The sequence below is a fragment of the Megascapheus bottae genome, chromosome 10 (genome assembly GCF_031878675.1).
Source record: "Megascapheus bottae isolate mThoBot1 chromosome 10, mThoBot2.hap1, whole genome shotgun sequence".
NCBI lineage: Eukaryota > Metazoa > Chordata > Mammalia > Rodentia > Geomyidae > Megascapheus > Megascapheus bottae.
The window spans coordinates 38728942-38745885 of record NC_143518.1 but is presented as its reverse complement, the minus strand read 5'-3'; the positions used below and the strand labels follow the sequence as shown (position 1 = coordinate 38745885).

General features: G+C 60.1%; 1 protein-coding gene across 2 annotated transcripts; it reads left to right on the top strand.

Moving 5' to 3' along the window:
• The first annotated feature begins 1765 nt into the window (after positions 1-1765).
• On the top strand, positions 1766-16944 carry Zbtb7b (zinc finger and BTB domain containing 7B). Of its 2 annotated transcripts, XM_090340852.1 has the most exons (4): positions 1766-1828; positions 1985-2085; positions 13323-14491; positions 14817-16944. In XM_090340852.1, the coding sequence occupies exons 3-4, from the start codon at positions 13329-13331 to the stop codon at positions 15280-15282; spliced, it is 1629 nt and encodes a 542-aa protein (XP_090196978.1). In that variant the 5' UTR covers positions 1766-1828; positions 1985-2085; positions 13323-13328; the 3' UTR covers positions 15283-16944. The 2 variants fall into 2 exon arrangements, with proteins under 2 accessions (XP_090196978.1, XP_090196977.1); XM_090340851.1 differs by lacking the exon at positions 1766-1828 and having other exon boundaries at positions 1854-2085.

Below are 16944 nucleotides of genomic sequence, written 5' to 3'. Positions count from 1 at the left end.
AGGGTCTGGAGGGGCCGACGAGAAAACCCGGAGCAGTGGCCATCCCAGGGACCCAAGGGGTACAGGGATGATAGGAAAACATGGAGTGGATTGCTCCAGGCGGAGCTCCCCTGGCCACTACTATCCTCTCCTTTCTGTAGCCCCCCTGATTCTCCAGTGAGATAATGTCTGGGGTGGGGGGCTGTTTGGTTTGGCCTGGGCCTTCAGGGGCGCCTCAGACTTTCCGCCCCTGGCTGGGGCGCAGGGCAGCGGCCCCGAGGCTGAGTCACGGCAGAGGGGTGGGGGGAAGAGAAGAGAGAGAGAGAGAGAGAGAGAGAGAGAGAGACCCAGCTCCAGCTCCGCCCCTCCCCCTGCGCGGGGATCCCGGGTCAGCCCGGGTGAGGGCCAGGGCCCCCCTGGCGCCGCCCATTGTGGTCCAACAGGTTGAGCTGGTGTCCCGCGGAGCCACCTGCTGGAAAGGGAGGGAGGCCTGCTGCAGAGGGGGTGGGGAAGGGAGAGCGAGTCCGACCCGCTTCGGCCTGGCCGGCTGCTGCGGAACCGAACCTAGCCCGAGGGAGCCGGATTTGATTCCGTTTGACACCGGTGGGAGGGGCCCTTCGGGGTTCGCAGCGCCGCGGGCCCAGCGGGAAACATCCCTCGCCCGCCGCCTTTCTCGGCTACTGGGGGCCCTGAAGTACGTTTGCCGGCCCTCTCCAGATCCACCTAGACACACATCCCAAGACCGCCGGGGCGCCTTCGCCATCGGCGTCAGAACGCTCCTCCTTCGGGAGACTCAGTTTCTCCACCGGCGGGACGGAGGCGGAGAGCCGAAGCTGGAGCACACCTCCCCCTCTCCGACTTGGCCCCTCCCCTCGGACAATGCCAAGGCCGCAGCGGGCACCGGCTGGAGCGCAGAGGCTGCGCGCCCTGGGCGCCGTTCCCTCCCCGCAGGGCGCCATCACGCGTGGGGAGGGACACCGGGTGCCCGCAGCCTCAACTCCCCCGCTCCCTCCGGGGGGAGGGGGTGGGGCTTAGGGGCCGGAGCTGAAGGCCTAGTGGCCGGCCTGCTCCGCCCTCCTGGGGCCCTTGACCTGATTATAGCCCCTCAAGGGACCCCATCTCTCAAGACACCAGGTGTTCGCCCCTACCCAGTCTATCCTATGCCTTTACATATTTCCCTGCCGAGACGCTGACCCTGTAAAAGCCCCTCTCGGAAGAGAGGGAGCCTCAGAGGGGCTGCTCTATTCCTAGGGCCGCAGCGGACACGGCCGCCTCCCCCCCTCCCCTCCAGATTTCAGGCCAGCCCCTCGGCTCCGCCCCCTCCCTGGATGAACGCTAAGGCGGGACTCGTTTAGGATAAGCGGGCGTTCAGGCCAATAAGCTGTTAGGGCGGTGCAGGGCGGAGGCGGGGCGGAGCTGCGGCAGAGGGCTGGACGGGGGTCGGGGGCGGGGCTCCCGTTAAGGTGGACGGAGAGAGATAGGGGCTGGAAAGGAGAGGGGTGGAGGGAGAGGGACCGCGGCAGGTGAAGGGAGATAGAGAAAAGGAAAGAGGGGGAAAGCGGAGGGTGGGAAAAGCTCGGAAAGCAAAATAAGAGCTTGGAGGAAGGGGCCAGAAAAGGAAGGAGGGACCTGTCTGCGCCCTACGGGGACTGGCTGGACTAAGGGGTTGAAGTTTATGTCCTTATTGGGCGGAGGGAGGGGGCCAGGGGGGGCGGGTGAAAAACCAGGAAGTGACAGAGGGTGTTGCTAAGGGTGTGGGGGGGAGTTTGGGGGGTGGCAGGGGGCGGGGGGAGGGAGGGGAGGGATGGGGGGGAAAGCAAGCGGGAGGACAGGTGAGACAGCAGGACAGGTGAGGCGGGCCCTGAGGGGGGGGCGGGTGGGAGCCAGGTGAATGTACGGCTCTTGGCTGCCGAGGGGGGGCGGGCAACAGGAGGAGGCAGAGGGCGGCGGAGGAGGAGCCCCCCAGCAGCGAGCGGCGAGCGACTGACCGCGGCCTTCTGACCAGGACCGGAGCAGGGCCCCAAGCCCCCGGGCCTGGCGGGGGACGCGCTTCTTCCCACACCCTGCGCCTCTACAGCCCCAGCCAGCGGACCTGACGGCCGCGAGGTAAGTGCTCCCCACTTCTGTCTCCTTGCTTGGGGGTCCGCTAGACCCTAGATTACTGCAGTGTCCTTCAGTCCGTCCTGTAAGCGGGACCCCCCCAGTTACACTCGCATGCGGACCCGATTCCCAACAGTCCCCCTTTCCCGGTGTTTTCCCGAGTCTTTGAAATGGGTTTTCACTGGAAGGAAAGGTGGAGAAGGAACTGCCTCCCTCCTTCTGCCAGCTCTGGGCGGAGGGTCCCCAAAAACTTTGCACTTCTCTCACGATCGGGCTGCGTGTCGGCCGCGGGATGGAGAGGTGAGGCGGCGCGGAGTGCTCCCCAACTCTTTTTCGAGACTTTAAGGGGAGACCCCAGACCCGACCGAGTTCGGGAACGGAAAGGCTGGAGGACTCTAACTAGGACGAGGCGTCCCCCCCATGCCCCCGGCGCGGCGCGTTGGGCCCCGGCCAGTGGCTGGAGGGGTGGCGGGGGGGGGGGGGCGCCGGAGGAGCCGCGGCTCGGGGGAAAGTTACCGGCTGGACGATTCGGCGTCTTGCGCTTCCCGAGCCGCGCACTCGCTTCTGCGGTCGTGGGGCTCCGCCACCACCTCCGAACCCCATCGAACGACCCTCTCCCCGCCCCAGGCCCTCAGTCGCGCTCCCTGCCTTCGGGCTGCAGTCCCGCCGCCACCTTTTCCAAGCCCGATCTGGCCCGGAGAAGCTCGGGGCAGGGTGGGTGACTGGGAAGAACGCTCCTACCTAGCTCCCCGTCGCGCCCCGGGCGCCGGCGCACCTGCCCCTACCCAAACTGGGGGTCGCCACTGTGTGGTAGAGCCCAGCGTTCCACAGGGGGTGCCATGCGAAGGGGGTGGGGGGCGCTGCTTTCAATCTCCAGCCCTCTCTCCCCTCCTCCCCACCCCACCCCAAGTAAGAGAGCGACGTGTCCCGGTCAGAGCGAGGGGGGGGACTGGAGTGGGGGGGTAGCGTGGGCAGCGGGTTGTGCCCGGACACGTGCCTGCCCAGGCGCCCCGGCCCTGCTAGTGTTTGGAGAGAGGGCGGGTCTCCTGCCCCCCCCCCGCCCCGTACAACCCCCATGTATCAAAGGGCGTCTGAGACGTGGTGAGACCTCGGGGCGCCCTGGGGGGCGGGGGGGAGGCGGGGAGCCTGGGTCCGGAGCAGGGGAGGGGCAGAGGCGCCGGTGCTAGCTGACCCACAGGAAACGAGCGCTGCTGACCTAGTTTGGGACACCGGAAGTGGGTGCTGGGGAGAGGGGGAGCCCAGCAGGCTGTCCTGGCTTCCGGGCCAGGTGGAGGGCGTTCTCGAATTGACCCCCGCCCGAAGGCCTCAGAGACCCCTAGCTGCAGCTGAGAATGGAAATGAGTCAGCACAGCTATTCCCGCTTCCCCCAACTTATTCCTGGAGGAGGGAGGCATTTATCAGGGGTAGGGGTAAACCAAATTGGCTCGTGAGGGGTTAAGCCAGGATGGGAACTCTCTGTTCCTTAAGGGAGTGCTGGGGGGGGGGCGGGGGGACACTAAGGCCTAGAGGATTATGGGGTGGCCTCCTTGTGCCCCAAACACACCAACTGGTTTGGTCACCCCTGTACCCTCCTGGCACTGTTGATAGAGTTGGCATGGAGTGGGCATCAGATTGGGAGTAGATATCAGCCCTAAGGAGTGATGCAGACTGGAGAAGAACATATTATGACTAGGTTTGGGTGGTAGTTAGTTCTCAGCGGTGACTGGGGAGAAGGGCAGGGGGCTCCCCCTGGAGCAGCTGATGAAACAAGAAGAAATCTCTGCCAGTGCTCCTGTCCCTGGCCCCCGGGACCCTGGCTCCCCCAGCGTGCCTCTGTTACATGGTTGCTGTGGGCACGAGGCTGCCTACTGGCACCCCCAGACACTGTCCTCTCCCCTGGGTACCACACCCCCAGATTTGGCACAGGGGTCAGGAAGGGGTTAATACCACCAGAAAGGGGCTCTGGGGAAGAAAGTAGGCAGTGCCCACTAGGCTCAGGTGTCAAGGAGACAGGCTTGCTCTAATGGGGCCCTCTCATCCCTGTCCAGCCCAGACCAATATGGACCCTGTATCTCAGAGACAGGTGTTGACTTCTTCCCCCTTCTCCATGGTGCCCCTTGGCACCCAGGGCCCCCAGCTCCTCCTTGGCCTGGTGCCCGTCCTGGGAGGGCGCGGCGGGCAGCGGGGGCTGGGCTAACAATGCACCATCGGGCCCTTTGTGTGCCTGCACTTGGCACCCTGGGGAAGGGTGGGGGAGGGGGACCCGGCAGGCATGGGGGGCGGAGCGCCTCTGGGGTGGGGACAGTAAAGGCTAGGGGAGAGAAGCAGAGAATGAAAGCAGGTGGGGAGGAAAGGGAAGTAGGTCAGATAGGGTATTGGCCCCCCATTCCAAGCCAAGGCTAAGAGAACCAGTCTCTGATATGGGTGGCATCATGCTGGTACTTGCAGTCCAACCTAGGACTGGACATTTGGGGTGATAAGTCACTACCCAAGGGACTGCTCAGTGGAGGAGACCTGGCTCTGTGCTGCCCACACCTTGATGGCCGAGAGACCCAGTTCTCCTGGCCCAAGGCCAAGGCCCCAAGACCGGAGTAAATGGACTCCAGGCAGGGCACTGCCCTCTGATAGAGAAGCCTTTGGGCCTGCTTGGCTCTCTGACCTTCCTCCGAGTTAAGACTGCCCTGCCACCAGGCCTTAGGGCCTATGCCTGTTTGGGCCAAGGGCTGAAAAGGAGAGTGGGGGAGGAAGGTGGGGACAGGCAGACGGATAGGACCCTGGCATGGGGTGTGCCCGCTCTGGCCTCTTCCCCCTCCTTCTGCTGAGTAAACTCGTGAGTAAACTTGACGTTTTGCCCGGACAGTTTGAAGTTGCCTTGCTGCTCCCCCCCCCCCCCCAGTCCTGCCAACACACAAGCAGCCAGCTGCCAAGGCGGGCCTGGGGGACTGGGGGGAAGGGGCCAGAGATACTGTCATCTATCATCGAGGGGTTGGGTAGCAAGAAAGACCCTGTAACCAACCAGGTTCATATCTTGGCAGGAGTCGGGGCTGAGGTTTGTTAGCATCTGTTACAGAGCCTTGGGAAGCCCAGAGAAAGTGTCCTCAGAGAGGTCTTGCCCATCCCTGACCCTCATCCCTGCTAGAGAAAGACATCCAGCAGCCCCAGCCCCCTGAGATGTCATCTTTAGTGTTCACAGGCTGTTTGGCTCAGGGGAAAAGCTACCTTTAGTAGATTCCTTGGGGACATCAGAGGAGAATCTTCTGATTCTTGTCCCACAGCCTGAAATAGGTGGTAGAGTAGGTGGCCTTGGCATCTTAGTTCTCTTTTCCTGGAACCTCCCAGCTGCCAGTCTCTGCTCCTTCGTTGATCTCATACTTTGACCTAACCCCATACATGCTTCCACTAGGTCTACCAGAAGGCCTGCTCCTAACCTGCCCTAAACCCATCCTTTGCTTTCTAGCTTTCCCAGAACTCAATTTGCCTTTAGAGCTTCCCAGCCAGCAGATTCAGATTCAGGGGTGGAGGGAGCCCTGGGAAAAAGAGCACTGATGGCAGGCAAATGAACCAAGTGACCCCCACAAATATATCTATTTGCTGCCAGTGAGCATCACTAACTGCGCTTGTGCCTTCTCTGGTCACCAGAGTGACAGGGGGAAATGCCTTCCCAGTCCCTGCCAGGCCTCAGAGTGGGGCTCCCCCAAGCCCTTGCTTTCGACCTCATGTCTCTGGCTTCAGTTTCCTTCCTGTTTCCACCCCCCCCCCCTCAACTCCTCCCCACCCATATGCCCCTTTCAACAGACATCCTCTCCTCCTTCCTTCCTCCCCACCCCCCTTTGCCTGAAACAGGGGTCTTCTCTCCCCATCTTGAACCTCTGATCTTCCTTTTAGAGATAGTCCCCTTGGAGATTTGTGACCAAGTACTCTGTCTGTCTTCCCCACCCTACCAACTAGGCTCCAAGGAAGTGGAGAACCCAAGGCTTCTCAAGGGAACTACAACTCCCAAGGTATACATGAAGCAATTGTGGTGTACACTGGGAGTTGTAGTCCTTTAGCTCTGAAGTTGTCTGAGTCTGAAGTATCCCTGGATAAGGTAAAAGACAAGACTGAGGTGGACTACAACATGGGTACCCTTTGAGTCCCTCCCACTTTGTTCTTGTCATTCCATGTGATACCATGTACCTGTGATTAACAACCAGCTCCCCTAACATGCTACCCATCCTTACCTTAGAGCTCCACCCCAGAGATGCCCACACCCTGCCCTGCTGCCCTTGGCAGGAGTGGAATGAGGGGCCCCATGAACTCCTTCCCTGCCCCCTGCCCTCTAGGCTGGTTCCCTCCCTTTATGGGGATCAAAGGGCAGGGAGCAGCCCCACCCCACTCCCTCACAGGCTGCAGTCCCTAGACTACGCTCTTAGGCATTGCAGGGACTTTGGTGCCCAAGCATTTGCTTGGGTAGGGGAAATGCCAAGAGGTTGGCACCTGGTGGCTGAAGAGACACTGGTCCCCACCCTGAGGCATGGAGCCTTTGGTAATTGATCATGGGGCTCTCCAGGCCTTCCAGGCTCTCCCAGTGTAGGCTGTGACCTGACCATTCCACTACTTCTTAAGGAGGTGGCCTAAGAACAGGGTCTTATCCTTTATCTGAAGGGCCTTGGGGCCTGGGCCTGTCTGCCTGGCACCAAGGCACAGGGGTAACCCTCCCCCACCCCAGGCCCACAGTTGGCATAGGGTGCAGGGAGCAGGGGGGGGTAGGAGAGAGAAGGGCAGGACTGCCAGCATCCTGGTGGGTAGGTGCCAACCAGGCCGGGAGCTGGTGAGGGGCAGCAGGCCAGAGGCATTGAGCCAGCAGCTGTTGGGGGGGAAGAGGAGGGGGTACTTTAGGGGGCATTTCTGTGGTTCTCCCCCCCAGTCTAGCAGAACTTGGATGGCCTAGATCTAGAGGTCACCTAAGTACCTTCTGCTGGGAATAAGGGACCCCAGAAGTTGTCTAAGTGAAACTTTGTGGCCCACCCATCTGGGCTCAGAGCCCTCCTGAGTGGCCCCTCAGGCCCAGGCGGGTCCCACCCAACCGGCCAGGGTGGCAGCAGCTTGCGCAAGGGGTGGGGCCTAGGCGCTTCCCAGCAGATGCCCCCTCCTAGCTCCTTCCTCTTTCGGTGCCTACGGCTCCCCCCATCTGGCTACCCCACTCAGGCCAGCTCTGTCCCCCCATCCTCCTAGCCACTGGGGGCTGGCATGAGTGCTGCCCCCTGGCCTGGTTGGCAGGGGCTGGCGCCAGGCGAGGAACTGTGGTATGTGAGTGGGTTTGGGGTGAGGCTATGGGGAGGGCGGGGTGCCGCCTTGCCCAGCCCCTGAGGGCCCCAGCCCAGTACAGGGTGGAGAGAAATCGGACAGTTCCCAGGGGATAGACGTGGCGCCTACTGGGGTCTCTGGAGCCTCTTTGTGGTCCTCTAATCCTACATGCCCTCAGGGGCTGGGACCTGGGCACCTGTCACTGCTGGCATTGACTGTCCAGGGTTCCCCTCCTCCCTCTTTGGCCACTGCTGCCATATGTCCCCGCCCCTTACTTCTTCCTCCTCATGGTCCCACCTCCAGCAGCCTCTCCTATTGCTCCTCCTCACCTCTGTCCTCCTGGACTGTCCCAGCGACTACCTTTCCTACCCCTCACCTTTTTCCCCTTTTAAGACTGAGTAAGGACAGGCGGGGGTGGGGACAACTGGGGCTTCGGGCACCACAGGCAAGATACTCTGGGCCCTCTCCCACGCTGCCAGCCCTCCAGTAACCCCTCCCTCTAAGCTGGGGGGGGACAGCACCCAGAGGGTTAAGGCTCTAGGGGGGAGGGGCTGGGCCAGGTCGTGGGCGGCCCCTTTGAAGGAGGGAGCTGGAGCGGGGAACAGCTACCCTACCTCACCCCCCATCCGGGCCCTCCCCCACCCCTCCCAACGTGCTGCCCCCAGGGGCCAAGAGGAGTTGCTGGCTAGGCCCCTCAGCGTTCAGGTGAGTAGGCTCTGCGCTAGCTCCTGAGGTCAGGCCCCAGGGGAGGCTCCAAGGCCTAGAATTGGCCAAGGGTCAGAGAAGGACTGAAAAACAGGCTAAGAAGAAGGGTGCCTAGATTTCACTGGAGGCTTTAGGGAACCGAGGATCAGAGCTGGAGTGTGGGGAGGCCTCAGAGTCTAAGAGACGCAAGAGGACCAGAAGAGGCAGAAGAAGGGGCCTACAGGAACAGAGTGATTGCTGGGCCAGGCCAGGAGGTTGGACAGGCTGGCAGGGAGCCGGGCTCCGGGGATCGGGCTGGGGTGTCCTCTGGGGCTGGGGGGCTCAGGTTTCTGCTGGCGACTTGGCGGGTGTGGGGTTACCAGCCGGCTCGGTTACTCAGCCGGAGACACTAGGCTGGGGGGAGGGGGCACAGGGTAGACCCTGGCACCTTGTGCTGTCTCCTAAGGCCCTAAGGGGAGCTAGTACTGCCTGGGCAGACCCTGCTAAGAGCCTTGATGACCGAGCTCTGTCCGAGCGGACAGATGTAGGATGGGCACTCTCAGGGAAAGTCCAGCAGCTCCAGGGCTGGAAACTCTGACGGGCAGAGAGGTACCGGTTGTCTTCTCTCACCCCACATCCGCTCTCACTGAATACTTCCCTCCACCACCTATTTTCAACTGGCTCCCAGATTTTAGTCCCTTGCTTTATCCAAAGAGGAGGTTTGGGTGTCCTAAACCTAGTCATGTCATGGCCAACCCAGGCCTTGGAGGACAGGCCCTGGCTTTGATTTTATTCCCCTCAACTGCCCATTTACCTAGGGAGAAGAAGACAAGATTGCTTGGAACAGAGGCAAGTGGGAATGGCTTGAGTTGAGAGGAGGTGGGAACCGAGAAGGAAATGAGAGTTGGCCATGGTTCCAGTGGGAGGCCTGAGTAAGGACAGGTGTAAGGTGCATGGCAAGGGCTGACTGAAGAGGTAAAGCAAAGAATAAATCAAGAGAGGACAAGGGTCAGAGAAGGGAGGAAAGGGACAGAAAGAGGAGTCTTTAAGAGAAAGGCTGAGAGAAAGCAGTGGCGGATGGCCAGAAGGTACCGGAAGGTGGAATGGTGACAATTTGGAAAGGATAAGGAGACCCATTCCATCCTCCGCCATCTTCTAATGCCCTCTGTTCTTCCTGGTAGAGCTAAGGGGTAGGACTGGTGTCTTGCAGAGGTGCCCTGAGGCTCCCTCAGGGGCTCCCATGCCAGGATTGAGGATAGAGGGGTAGAGCTTAACCCCCACAGCACCGGGAAGCAGCCAGCTCCCCTTGCCTCCTTCCCCCTTCGTGGCTTGCGGTCTTTCTTCCCCGCCTTGGCCCCCAGGAAGTGTGAGTACTGGGGGTGGTGAGGTTAGGAGGAGGGGGAAGCGTCACATGGGGGGTGGGGAAGGCATGCAGAAGCCTGGAGGGGCAGGGGGAGTTCCATAACTTGTCTCGGGAATCCCTGGCCAGAGATCCTCTTCTTCAGACCTTGCCTTCAAACTTCCAATCCTCCAGATATAGGCTCAGCCCCTTCACTCTGTCTTCCCAACTGGGCCTGATGGCAGTGGCTTCTGAGCCTACAGGCCCTTGGAAAGGGTGGAGTAAAAAGGAATAAGGATTCCCAGATTCCTGAGGACTTTGGACTGGATATCAAAACTGTGTCCCCAAGCCCCCTAGTCCAGCCCCAGGCCAAAGCCTGGTCTTCATGCAGACTTCACTCCAAAAAAAAAAACAGGAAGAGAACCTGAGGGGGGGGGGAGGTGGGCAGAGGAGAAAGAAGGGGGAGGGGTGGCACTAAGAGGTATTGGGAAGGGCCTCAGCCCTCTCCATCACCCCTGGCAGAAAGATGAGAAAGATGTCACAGCCTGGTCCTCATCCTTCTGCACCCCAACCTGCTGCCCCAAGAGAAACCTAGCCAGGCCCCTCTCAGGCTTCCTGGCAGAGCCTGGGGTGGGGGGGGGCTCCATGTGCTTGTGTCTCAGGCCCATATCTATTTTCTCTGCCGTTAATCCTGGTTCCGCCTGCTGCCCCCCACACTAAGCCTCAGTCCCCTAATCCCCAGGGTGGGGAGAAGGGGGGCCAGCTTTACTCAGCTGCCCCATTCAGAGCCTCCTATCCCTGCCTTTCAGCTGGCGCAAGCCAGCAGTGTTGGCCTTGATGCCCCCCTGCACTGGACAGTGCCTGAGGTCAGCACCTGAAAAGAGCTCCGTCTCCTTTCTCTTTTCAGGATGCAGCTGATTTCTTAGTGGTGGACACCTCCTGGCAGGTGCCCTCAGACTCTGAGGGACAGGTTTAGAAGCTGTCACCTTTGCCCCCTCCTACTTTTCTTACCCTCAAGTCTTCCCCAACCAAAGATGGGGCAGGTTTGACACAAGGCCCAGTTTCAAGAGAGCTGCCCACTGGCTTGGCCGGTCTAGCAGGCCTGACAGTGAGGGGAGCCTAGGGGGGTGGCAGGAAAGAGGGGAGCATTGGGGTGGGGCCCTCAGTTCTCCCCCCTCACCAGGCAAACAGATCTTGCCTAGTTCCTTGGCATAGTTGCCCCCCCAACCAACACACACCCATGCCCACAAGGTCTTAGCAAGAGGGGGCATGCCAGGCTGGGTGGAGATGGGCCGCCTGCATGGGGCGTTGGGGGACTTGGCCCTCTGGGATATAGAGGTGGGAAGAATGCCCAAGGTGGGGTGGGCACCCTGGTAATAGTGCCCCACCCTGGCAGAAAGAAGGGGAAGGCTTCTACCCCACCCAGTCCTCCCAGATGATGGGGCTAGAAGTGCCCCCTTGGCCTGGTTGGCACCATTATAGTTCCAGGTGGCACCTCTGCTGGCATTGGTGCCAGAGCTCTGGGTAAGGGCTGAGGGAGTTTCCCTGAAGCTGGAAAGCCAAATGAACACCCTGTCCTCCCCAAGTGTGCCCTCAGCATCTCCTTCTTCCTTACCCCCTCTGGACGGCGGTTATTGGATTTGGACCTAAGGGGTTAAACGCCCACCCTTTCCCAAGCCCTGTGTCAGTTGGTTGTGAACCAGCCCAAGCCTGTGACCTGACAGCATGGTCAGCCAATCAGCACCCCTGCCACATGAAGTTGCCATGGAGACTGGCCCAGGGGTGGGAGAAAAGAGGATGGTTTAGCAGCTGGAGTGGGTGGGGTGGGTACGGCAGAGGGGAGAGAGTGAGCCACGTGCTTGCAAGGCCCAATGGACAGTGAGGACAGCTCCACCCATCCCTCTTGGAGAGAATGATCCTCTTGGGCCCAGGATGGTGCCCACTGCTACTTCAGCAGCAGCTACTGAGGCTGCCTTTGCTGCTCCACCTGGGTTTTGTTGGTTATTAAGTCTTAGCACTATTTGTTTACTTGTACCATAGGCACAGTGAGAACCAAAAAGGGGAGGGGAGGGGAGAGATGTGGTTTGGGGACTTGAGGGAACAAATGACCTAAGGATGCTTAGGCGTGACTTCTGAGCAGAGAGAGTCTGTGAGTGCTGCTCACTCAAGGCTTTCTCACAGGAGCCCTGGCATTGCAATAAAGGTGGTGAGCAGAGAGACAGACAATGCAGTTCTTGTGTCCTAAAGAGGAAATTTGTAGCCCATGACTTCCCAACCCCCAAGGAGAAAAAAAAAATCAAAACAAACTTTCCCCATCAGTGGCCAGAGCTGATCAGCTAATCAGGCAGGACACTGACAAAATGTCCTGGAGACTTATCCTAGGGATCATCTGGGCTAGCCTTTAATATTACACATGAGGAACAGGCCTCCTCGGGAAAGGAAGTGACTTGTCCAAGGTCAGGTAGCTCCGTAGTAACTGGCTCCCTCAGGGTGATCTGAAGCAGGATGGCAGAAGCCATCTCTACATAGAATCTGCCTCCAAGCCAGACCTAGGCTACATCACTGACTGGGGCCCCACTGTGTGTATGACATTGTGGCACACTTGGTCTCTTTTGTCCTGGTCACAACCCCAGGGGTCAGCTGGCATGATCCCATATTGTAGAATGAGGAAAGAGGCTGGGAGATAAAAATCACTTGTTTGAGATCATGGAACTTAGAACTCAAACTGGAACATGGCTGACTCCAGAGTCCAGCTCTCGGAGGGCCCTGAAACTATCTCCAGTTGCTCCAGACCCACAAAATATCAGGGCTGAGCCCTTGGGGCTACCATTCTCACCACTGCCTTGAACTGCTGAGGAATGTAAAAAAGAGAAATGACTTGCCCACCCAAGGTCATTAAGCAAAGTAGCAGCAGAGCCAGAATTTGAAGCCCCGCTTCTAGGCCAGACTCATGCTACCACCTCTGCTTACCCCCTCTCCTGCCCCCTGACTGACTGGGCCTTGGTAGGAGAAGCATTGCGGGTGGAACCTTGGCCCTCCTGGAATGGGGAGCAGTGATGTGGTAACTGAGGGGGAAGAGGGGAGTGGGACTAGAACTTGGCCTATTGGCAGGGGGGAGGGAGCAGGGGCGATGCTTATCTGTGTGGGGCAGGAAGTCCCTGCGCCAGTGACACCCCAGCAAAGGGTGGCTGCTCGCTCACCCTTGGGGGAGGGGAGGATGTGGGAGGGGGCGCCCTGGGAGTTGTTTGTCCTCTAGAAGCGGGATCTGGGAGGGGGTATGAACTTTGGGTGGTGAAGGGAGAGGCTCGAGAAGGAAGATTTGCAGTGTATTACAGTATATTAACCTACCTGTTTTTTTAGAGAACCTGGCCATGCCTGGCCTCCAGCAGACCTTGTCCAATGTCAATCTGAACTCTTTTGCCGCTCCTGTACCTGAGCCAGGAGGCAACTCTTTCCATCACTGGCTGTGATGCACTTTTCACAGGATAGAGGCCAGACAGAGCCACCAGAGTCTTTCAGCCCAAATTCCCTATGGCCTAAACCAGGACCCTGGCACCCTCCCTCCCAACCCCATGCTGCTTCTGAAGAGATAGGGATTTGAGACAGATGGAGTACATAGAGCTCTAGGAAAGAACAGAAAGGCAGGACTGGTGAGGTGGAGTAGTACAATGACATGAAGAATGTAGACACAGGGCCCCAGCCCAGTGTGGAACCCCTCCACTGCACTTTACTTGGAAAGTTGCTTCACCCCCTCAAACCTCAGTTTCCTAGTGTGGGAAATGCATGACAGTCACCCTTTCGAGGGATGTGGAGATTAGTATAAAGCACTTAGAAGAGTGGCACATTGCCACACCTCCGTAAAGTGTTGACCAATGTCCCCAAACCCCCTTGCTAGGCCAAGCACTCTGAATTGCCTGTCTACTTGACTCTGCAGGAGAAGATGGGGAGCCCTGAGGATGATCTGATTGGAATCCCATTCCCAGACCACAGCAGCGAGCTCCTGAGCTGCCTCAATGAGCAACGGCAGCTGGGCCACCTCTGTGATCTCACCATCCGGACGCAGGGCCTTGAGTACCGCACACACAGGGCTGTGCTGGCTGCTTGTAGCCACTACTTCAAGAAGCTGTTCACCGAGGGCGGTGGTGGGACCGTTGTGGGGGCCGGAGGGGGTGGGACAGCCTCTGGAGGAGCTGGGGCCGGTGTCTGTGAGCTGGACTTCGTCGGGCCGGAAGCACTGGGGGCCCTGCTTGAATTTGCCTATACGGCCACCCTGACCACCAGCAGTGCCAACATGCCAGCTGTTCTCCAAGCTGCCCGACTATTGGAGATTCCATGTGTCATTGCTGCCTGCATGGAGATTCTGCAAGGCAGTGGGCTAGAAGCTCCCAGCCCCGACGAGGACGACTGTGAGCGAGCCCGACAATACCTGGAGGCTTTTGCCACGGCCACCGCCACCACCTCAGGAGTTCCCAATGGTGGAGACAGCCCACCACAGATGCCCCTCCCACCGCCACCTCCGCCGCCCCCACCTCGGCCTGTTGTCCGCCGCAGTCGCAAGCCCCGAAAAGCTTTCCTGCAGACCAAGGGGGCTCGGGCAAACCACCAGGTACCAGAAGTGCCCAGAGTGCCCACCAATCCCTTGCCCTTCGAGGAGGAAGAGGTGGTGGGCAGAGTGGGCAGCAGTGGGGGCAGTGCACTGGGGGACAGTTACAGCCCTCCTACAGGAACTGCCTCACCTCCTGAGGGGTCCTTGAGTTATGAGCCCTATGAGGGTGAGGAAGAAGAGGAAGAGCTGGTATATCCCTCAGCCTATGGGCTGGCACAGGGCAGCGGGCCCCCACTGTCCCCAGAAGAGCTGGGCTCAGATGAGGATGCTATTGATCCAGACCTGATGGCCTACCTAAGTTCACTGCACCAGGACGCCCTGGCACCGGGCCTGGATGGCCAAGACAAGCTGGTGCGTAAACGTCGTTCCCAGATGCCCCAGGAATGTCCGGTCTGCCACAAAATAATCCACGGGGCAGGCAAACTGCCACGCCACATGAGGACCCATACGGGTGAGAAGCCCTTCGCCTGTGAGGTCTGCGGTGTGCGTTTCACCAGGTGAGCATCAAGTGAGGAAGAGGCCTAGCACAGGCTGGCGGGGTGAGGTACAGGGGCTGAGTGGAGGCAGATGGTTCTAGAAGGGCTAACACAGGTGTGGGTTCCTGGAATGTGTGAAGTGATCAAGAGAAATGTGGGAGGTGGTCGTGAAAGAGCTGGTCAAGAAGACTGCAGGTAGAGAGATAATTAGGAGCAGGGCCAAATTAAGCTGGAGGGGATGAGGCAGTGAGGGGTGAGAGGGATGTGGCCAGGGGGCCCGGCCAGAATGCACCAGAGCCTATCCTGAACACCTCCCCCGTCCCCTTCATCTCCACTTCTGTGCCAGGAATGACAAGCTGAAGATCCACATGCGGAAGCACACAGGAGAGCGCCCCTACTCCTGCCCACACTGCCCCGCTCGCTTCCTGCACAGCTATGACCTCAAGAACCACATGCACCTGCACACGGGGGACCGGCCCTATGAGTGCCACCTGTGCCACAAGGCTTTCGCCAAGGAGGACCACCTGCAGCGCCACCTCAAGGGCCAGAACTGCCTGGAGGTTCGCACCCGGAGGCGCCGCAAGGACGATGCACCACCTCACTACCCGCCACCCTCCACCGCCACCCCATCCCCTGCTGGCCTTGACCTCTCCAATGGCCACCTGGACACTTTCCGCCTCTCTCTAGCTCGATTCTGGGAGCAGTCAGCCCCCACAGGGCCCCCTGCGTCTACCCCTGGACCCCCTGATGATGAGGAAGAAGAGGGGACACCCACCACACCCCAGGCTGAAGGTGCCATGGAGTCCTCTTAAAGAGGGACAAATGGCCAGGCTGGAACAGCGCAGGGCTGGGGACACCCATGCCAAGCAATGGGAGCAGGGGGCAGGCAGAGCTGGGATTGAGGGTGGGGGGAGGCTCTGGGCCTTGCTGGAGTCAGAATCAGCCCCTTCTCCCAGAGCTCTCATTCCAATTCAGAGCTGAGGCTTTGCAGCACAGGCTTTCCCAGATATTGTGTATATATTTACAACTCTATTGTAAAGCTGGGGTCCCTGTCCCCAGCTACTGCTGGGGAGTAGAAGCAATAATGTATTTGATTAGTTGGGTCCCCACTTCGGCTATGCGGGTTTCTAGGGGTCTGGGGCCTGGGGACCAAAGCCTTGCCCCACTCACACGCCCCTCTGGGGTTGTGGCCGTGTATGGGAGTGAAGGACTGCCCCTCCCTTCCGAGACCCCTCCTTCCTGGTTTCTGTTCCCTTTTCCTGACAGTGAATTATGCAAAGGGGGGGGGCGGCAAAGGAAGGGTAGGTGGGAGGAAAGAAAGGTGAAAACTTGAAAGACTGGGGGGACTGGGCCTGTAAGGACGGAGCCATCCCAGTCCCCCTCCGCCCTGCTCCAGCGCTGAGTCATGGGGTCCTGGAGAAGGGGGCGGGGTGGCCTGATTGGCTCGCCCGCCCCTGGGGGCAGAGGGGCGGGCCCAGCGCAGCTCAGGGAGCCTCCCCTCTCCTCCCCTCCCGGCCCTCCCTCCCCTCCCCTCCCTCGTCCCCAGGCAGGGAATGTCTTGTTCCCGCCGCGCCCTCCCCGGGGCCAGAGGGCAGGGCGGGCTGGGCTGCGTCTTACCCTCTTCTCCGCCTCCCCGCCCAGGTGCGAGCCGGAGCCGGAGCCACCGCCGCCGCCGCCGCCCCTGACTCACGCCGCCCCCGGGCCGGCGGGCGCAGGGTGTGGGACGGGGTGAGGGGTGGGGGGAGCCCGGCGGGCAAGCGGGCGCCATCTGGCGGCCGTGCCCTGCAGGGCGGGCGCCCTGCCCGGGCGGCTGGCGAACGGGACCCCGTCCCGGGTCCTGCCTGGGCTGTCCCTGCGCTCGATCGAATCCACGCCCGTTCTGTACATAGCCTCTCTGTTGGTCCTGTTGAACTCTAGGTTCAGATTTTTGACGACCCGACTCTGCTGGGATGTGCGGGAGGAATGGCTCCCCGCCTCCCTTCCTCGCTGGGTGCTGGACCCCCGTTGCAGCCTGGGCTCTGCCTTGCACTATTTACCTTCCTTGGCCTGGCGGCCCTTCCCCCTCCTTAAAAGGGGCAGGTTCAGGGGCCCGGTGCTCTCCTTCCCCCCCCATGCACCCCAATGCCCATTTGCACAGCTGCCCAGGTACCCCCAACTGTGGGGAGGGGTGACAGGGAGGGGGGGTAGTGGGACCAGTCCCTGTATCTATTTAAAAAGTGATGATGTAATATATTGGGGGGAGGGGAGGTTGAGTGCCCTGGGCCTCATCTTAGCATTTCAGGTGATGGGGGGAGCCTAGAGCTGGGGAGACCTGGGGCTTAGCCCCAAAGAGTGGAAACTCCCTACTTGTGGCTTTCCCAGTCAGTGCCTTAGGCGGGGAGACATTTTCCCCCCCCTCTCCTGTTCCTTTCCTCTACCCCTGCCCCCACCTCGGGTGTAAAAGACAGGAAGAAATAATAATAATTTAAGATTCA

What these genes read in the sequence shown, in the direction of transcription:
- Zbtb7b (XM_090340852.1), top strand. Translation starts at nt 13,329, where the DNA reads ATGGGGAGCCCTGAGGATGATCTGATTGGAATCCCATTCCCAGACCAC. An exon ending in TGCGGTGTGCGTTTCACCAG is followed by an intron (nt 14,492 to 14,816) that starts GTGAGCATCAAG and finishes CTTCTGTGCCAG; the next exon opens with GAATGACAAGCTGAAGATCC.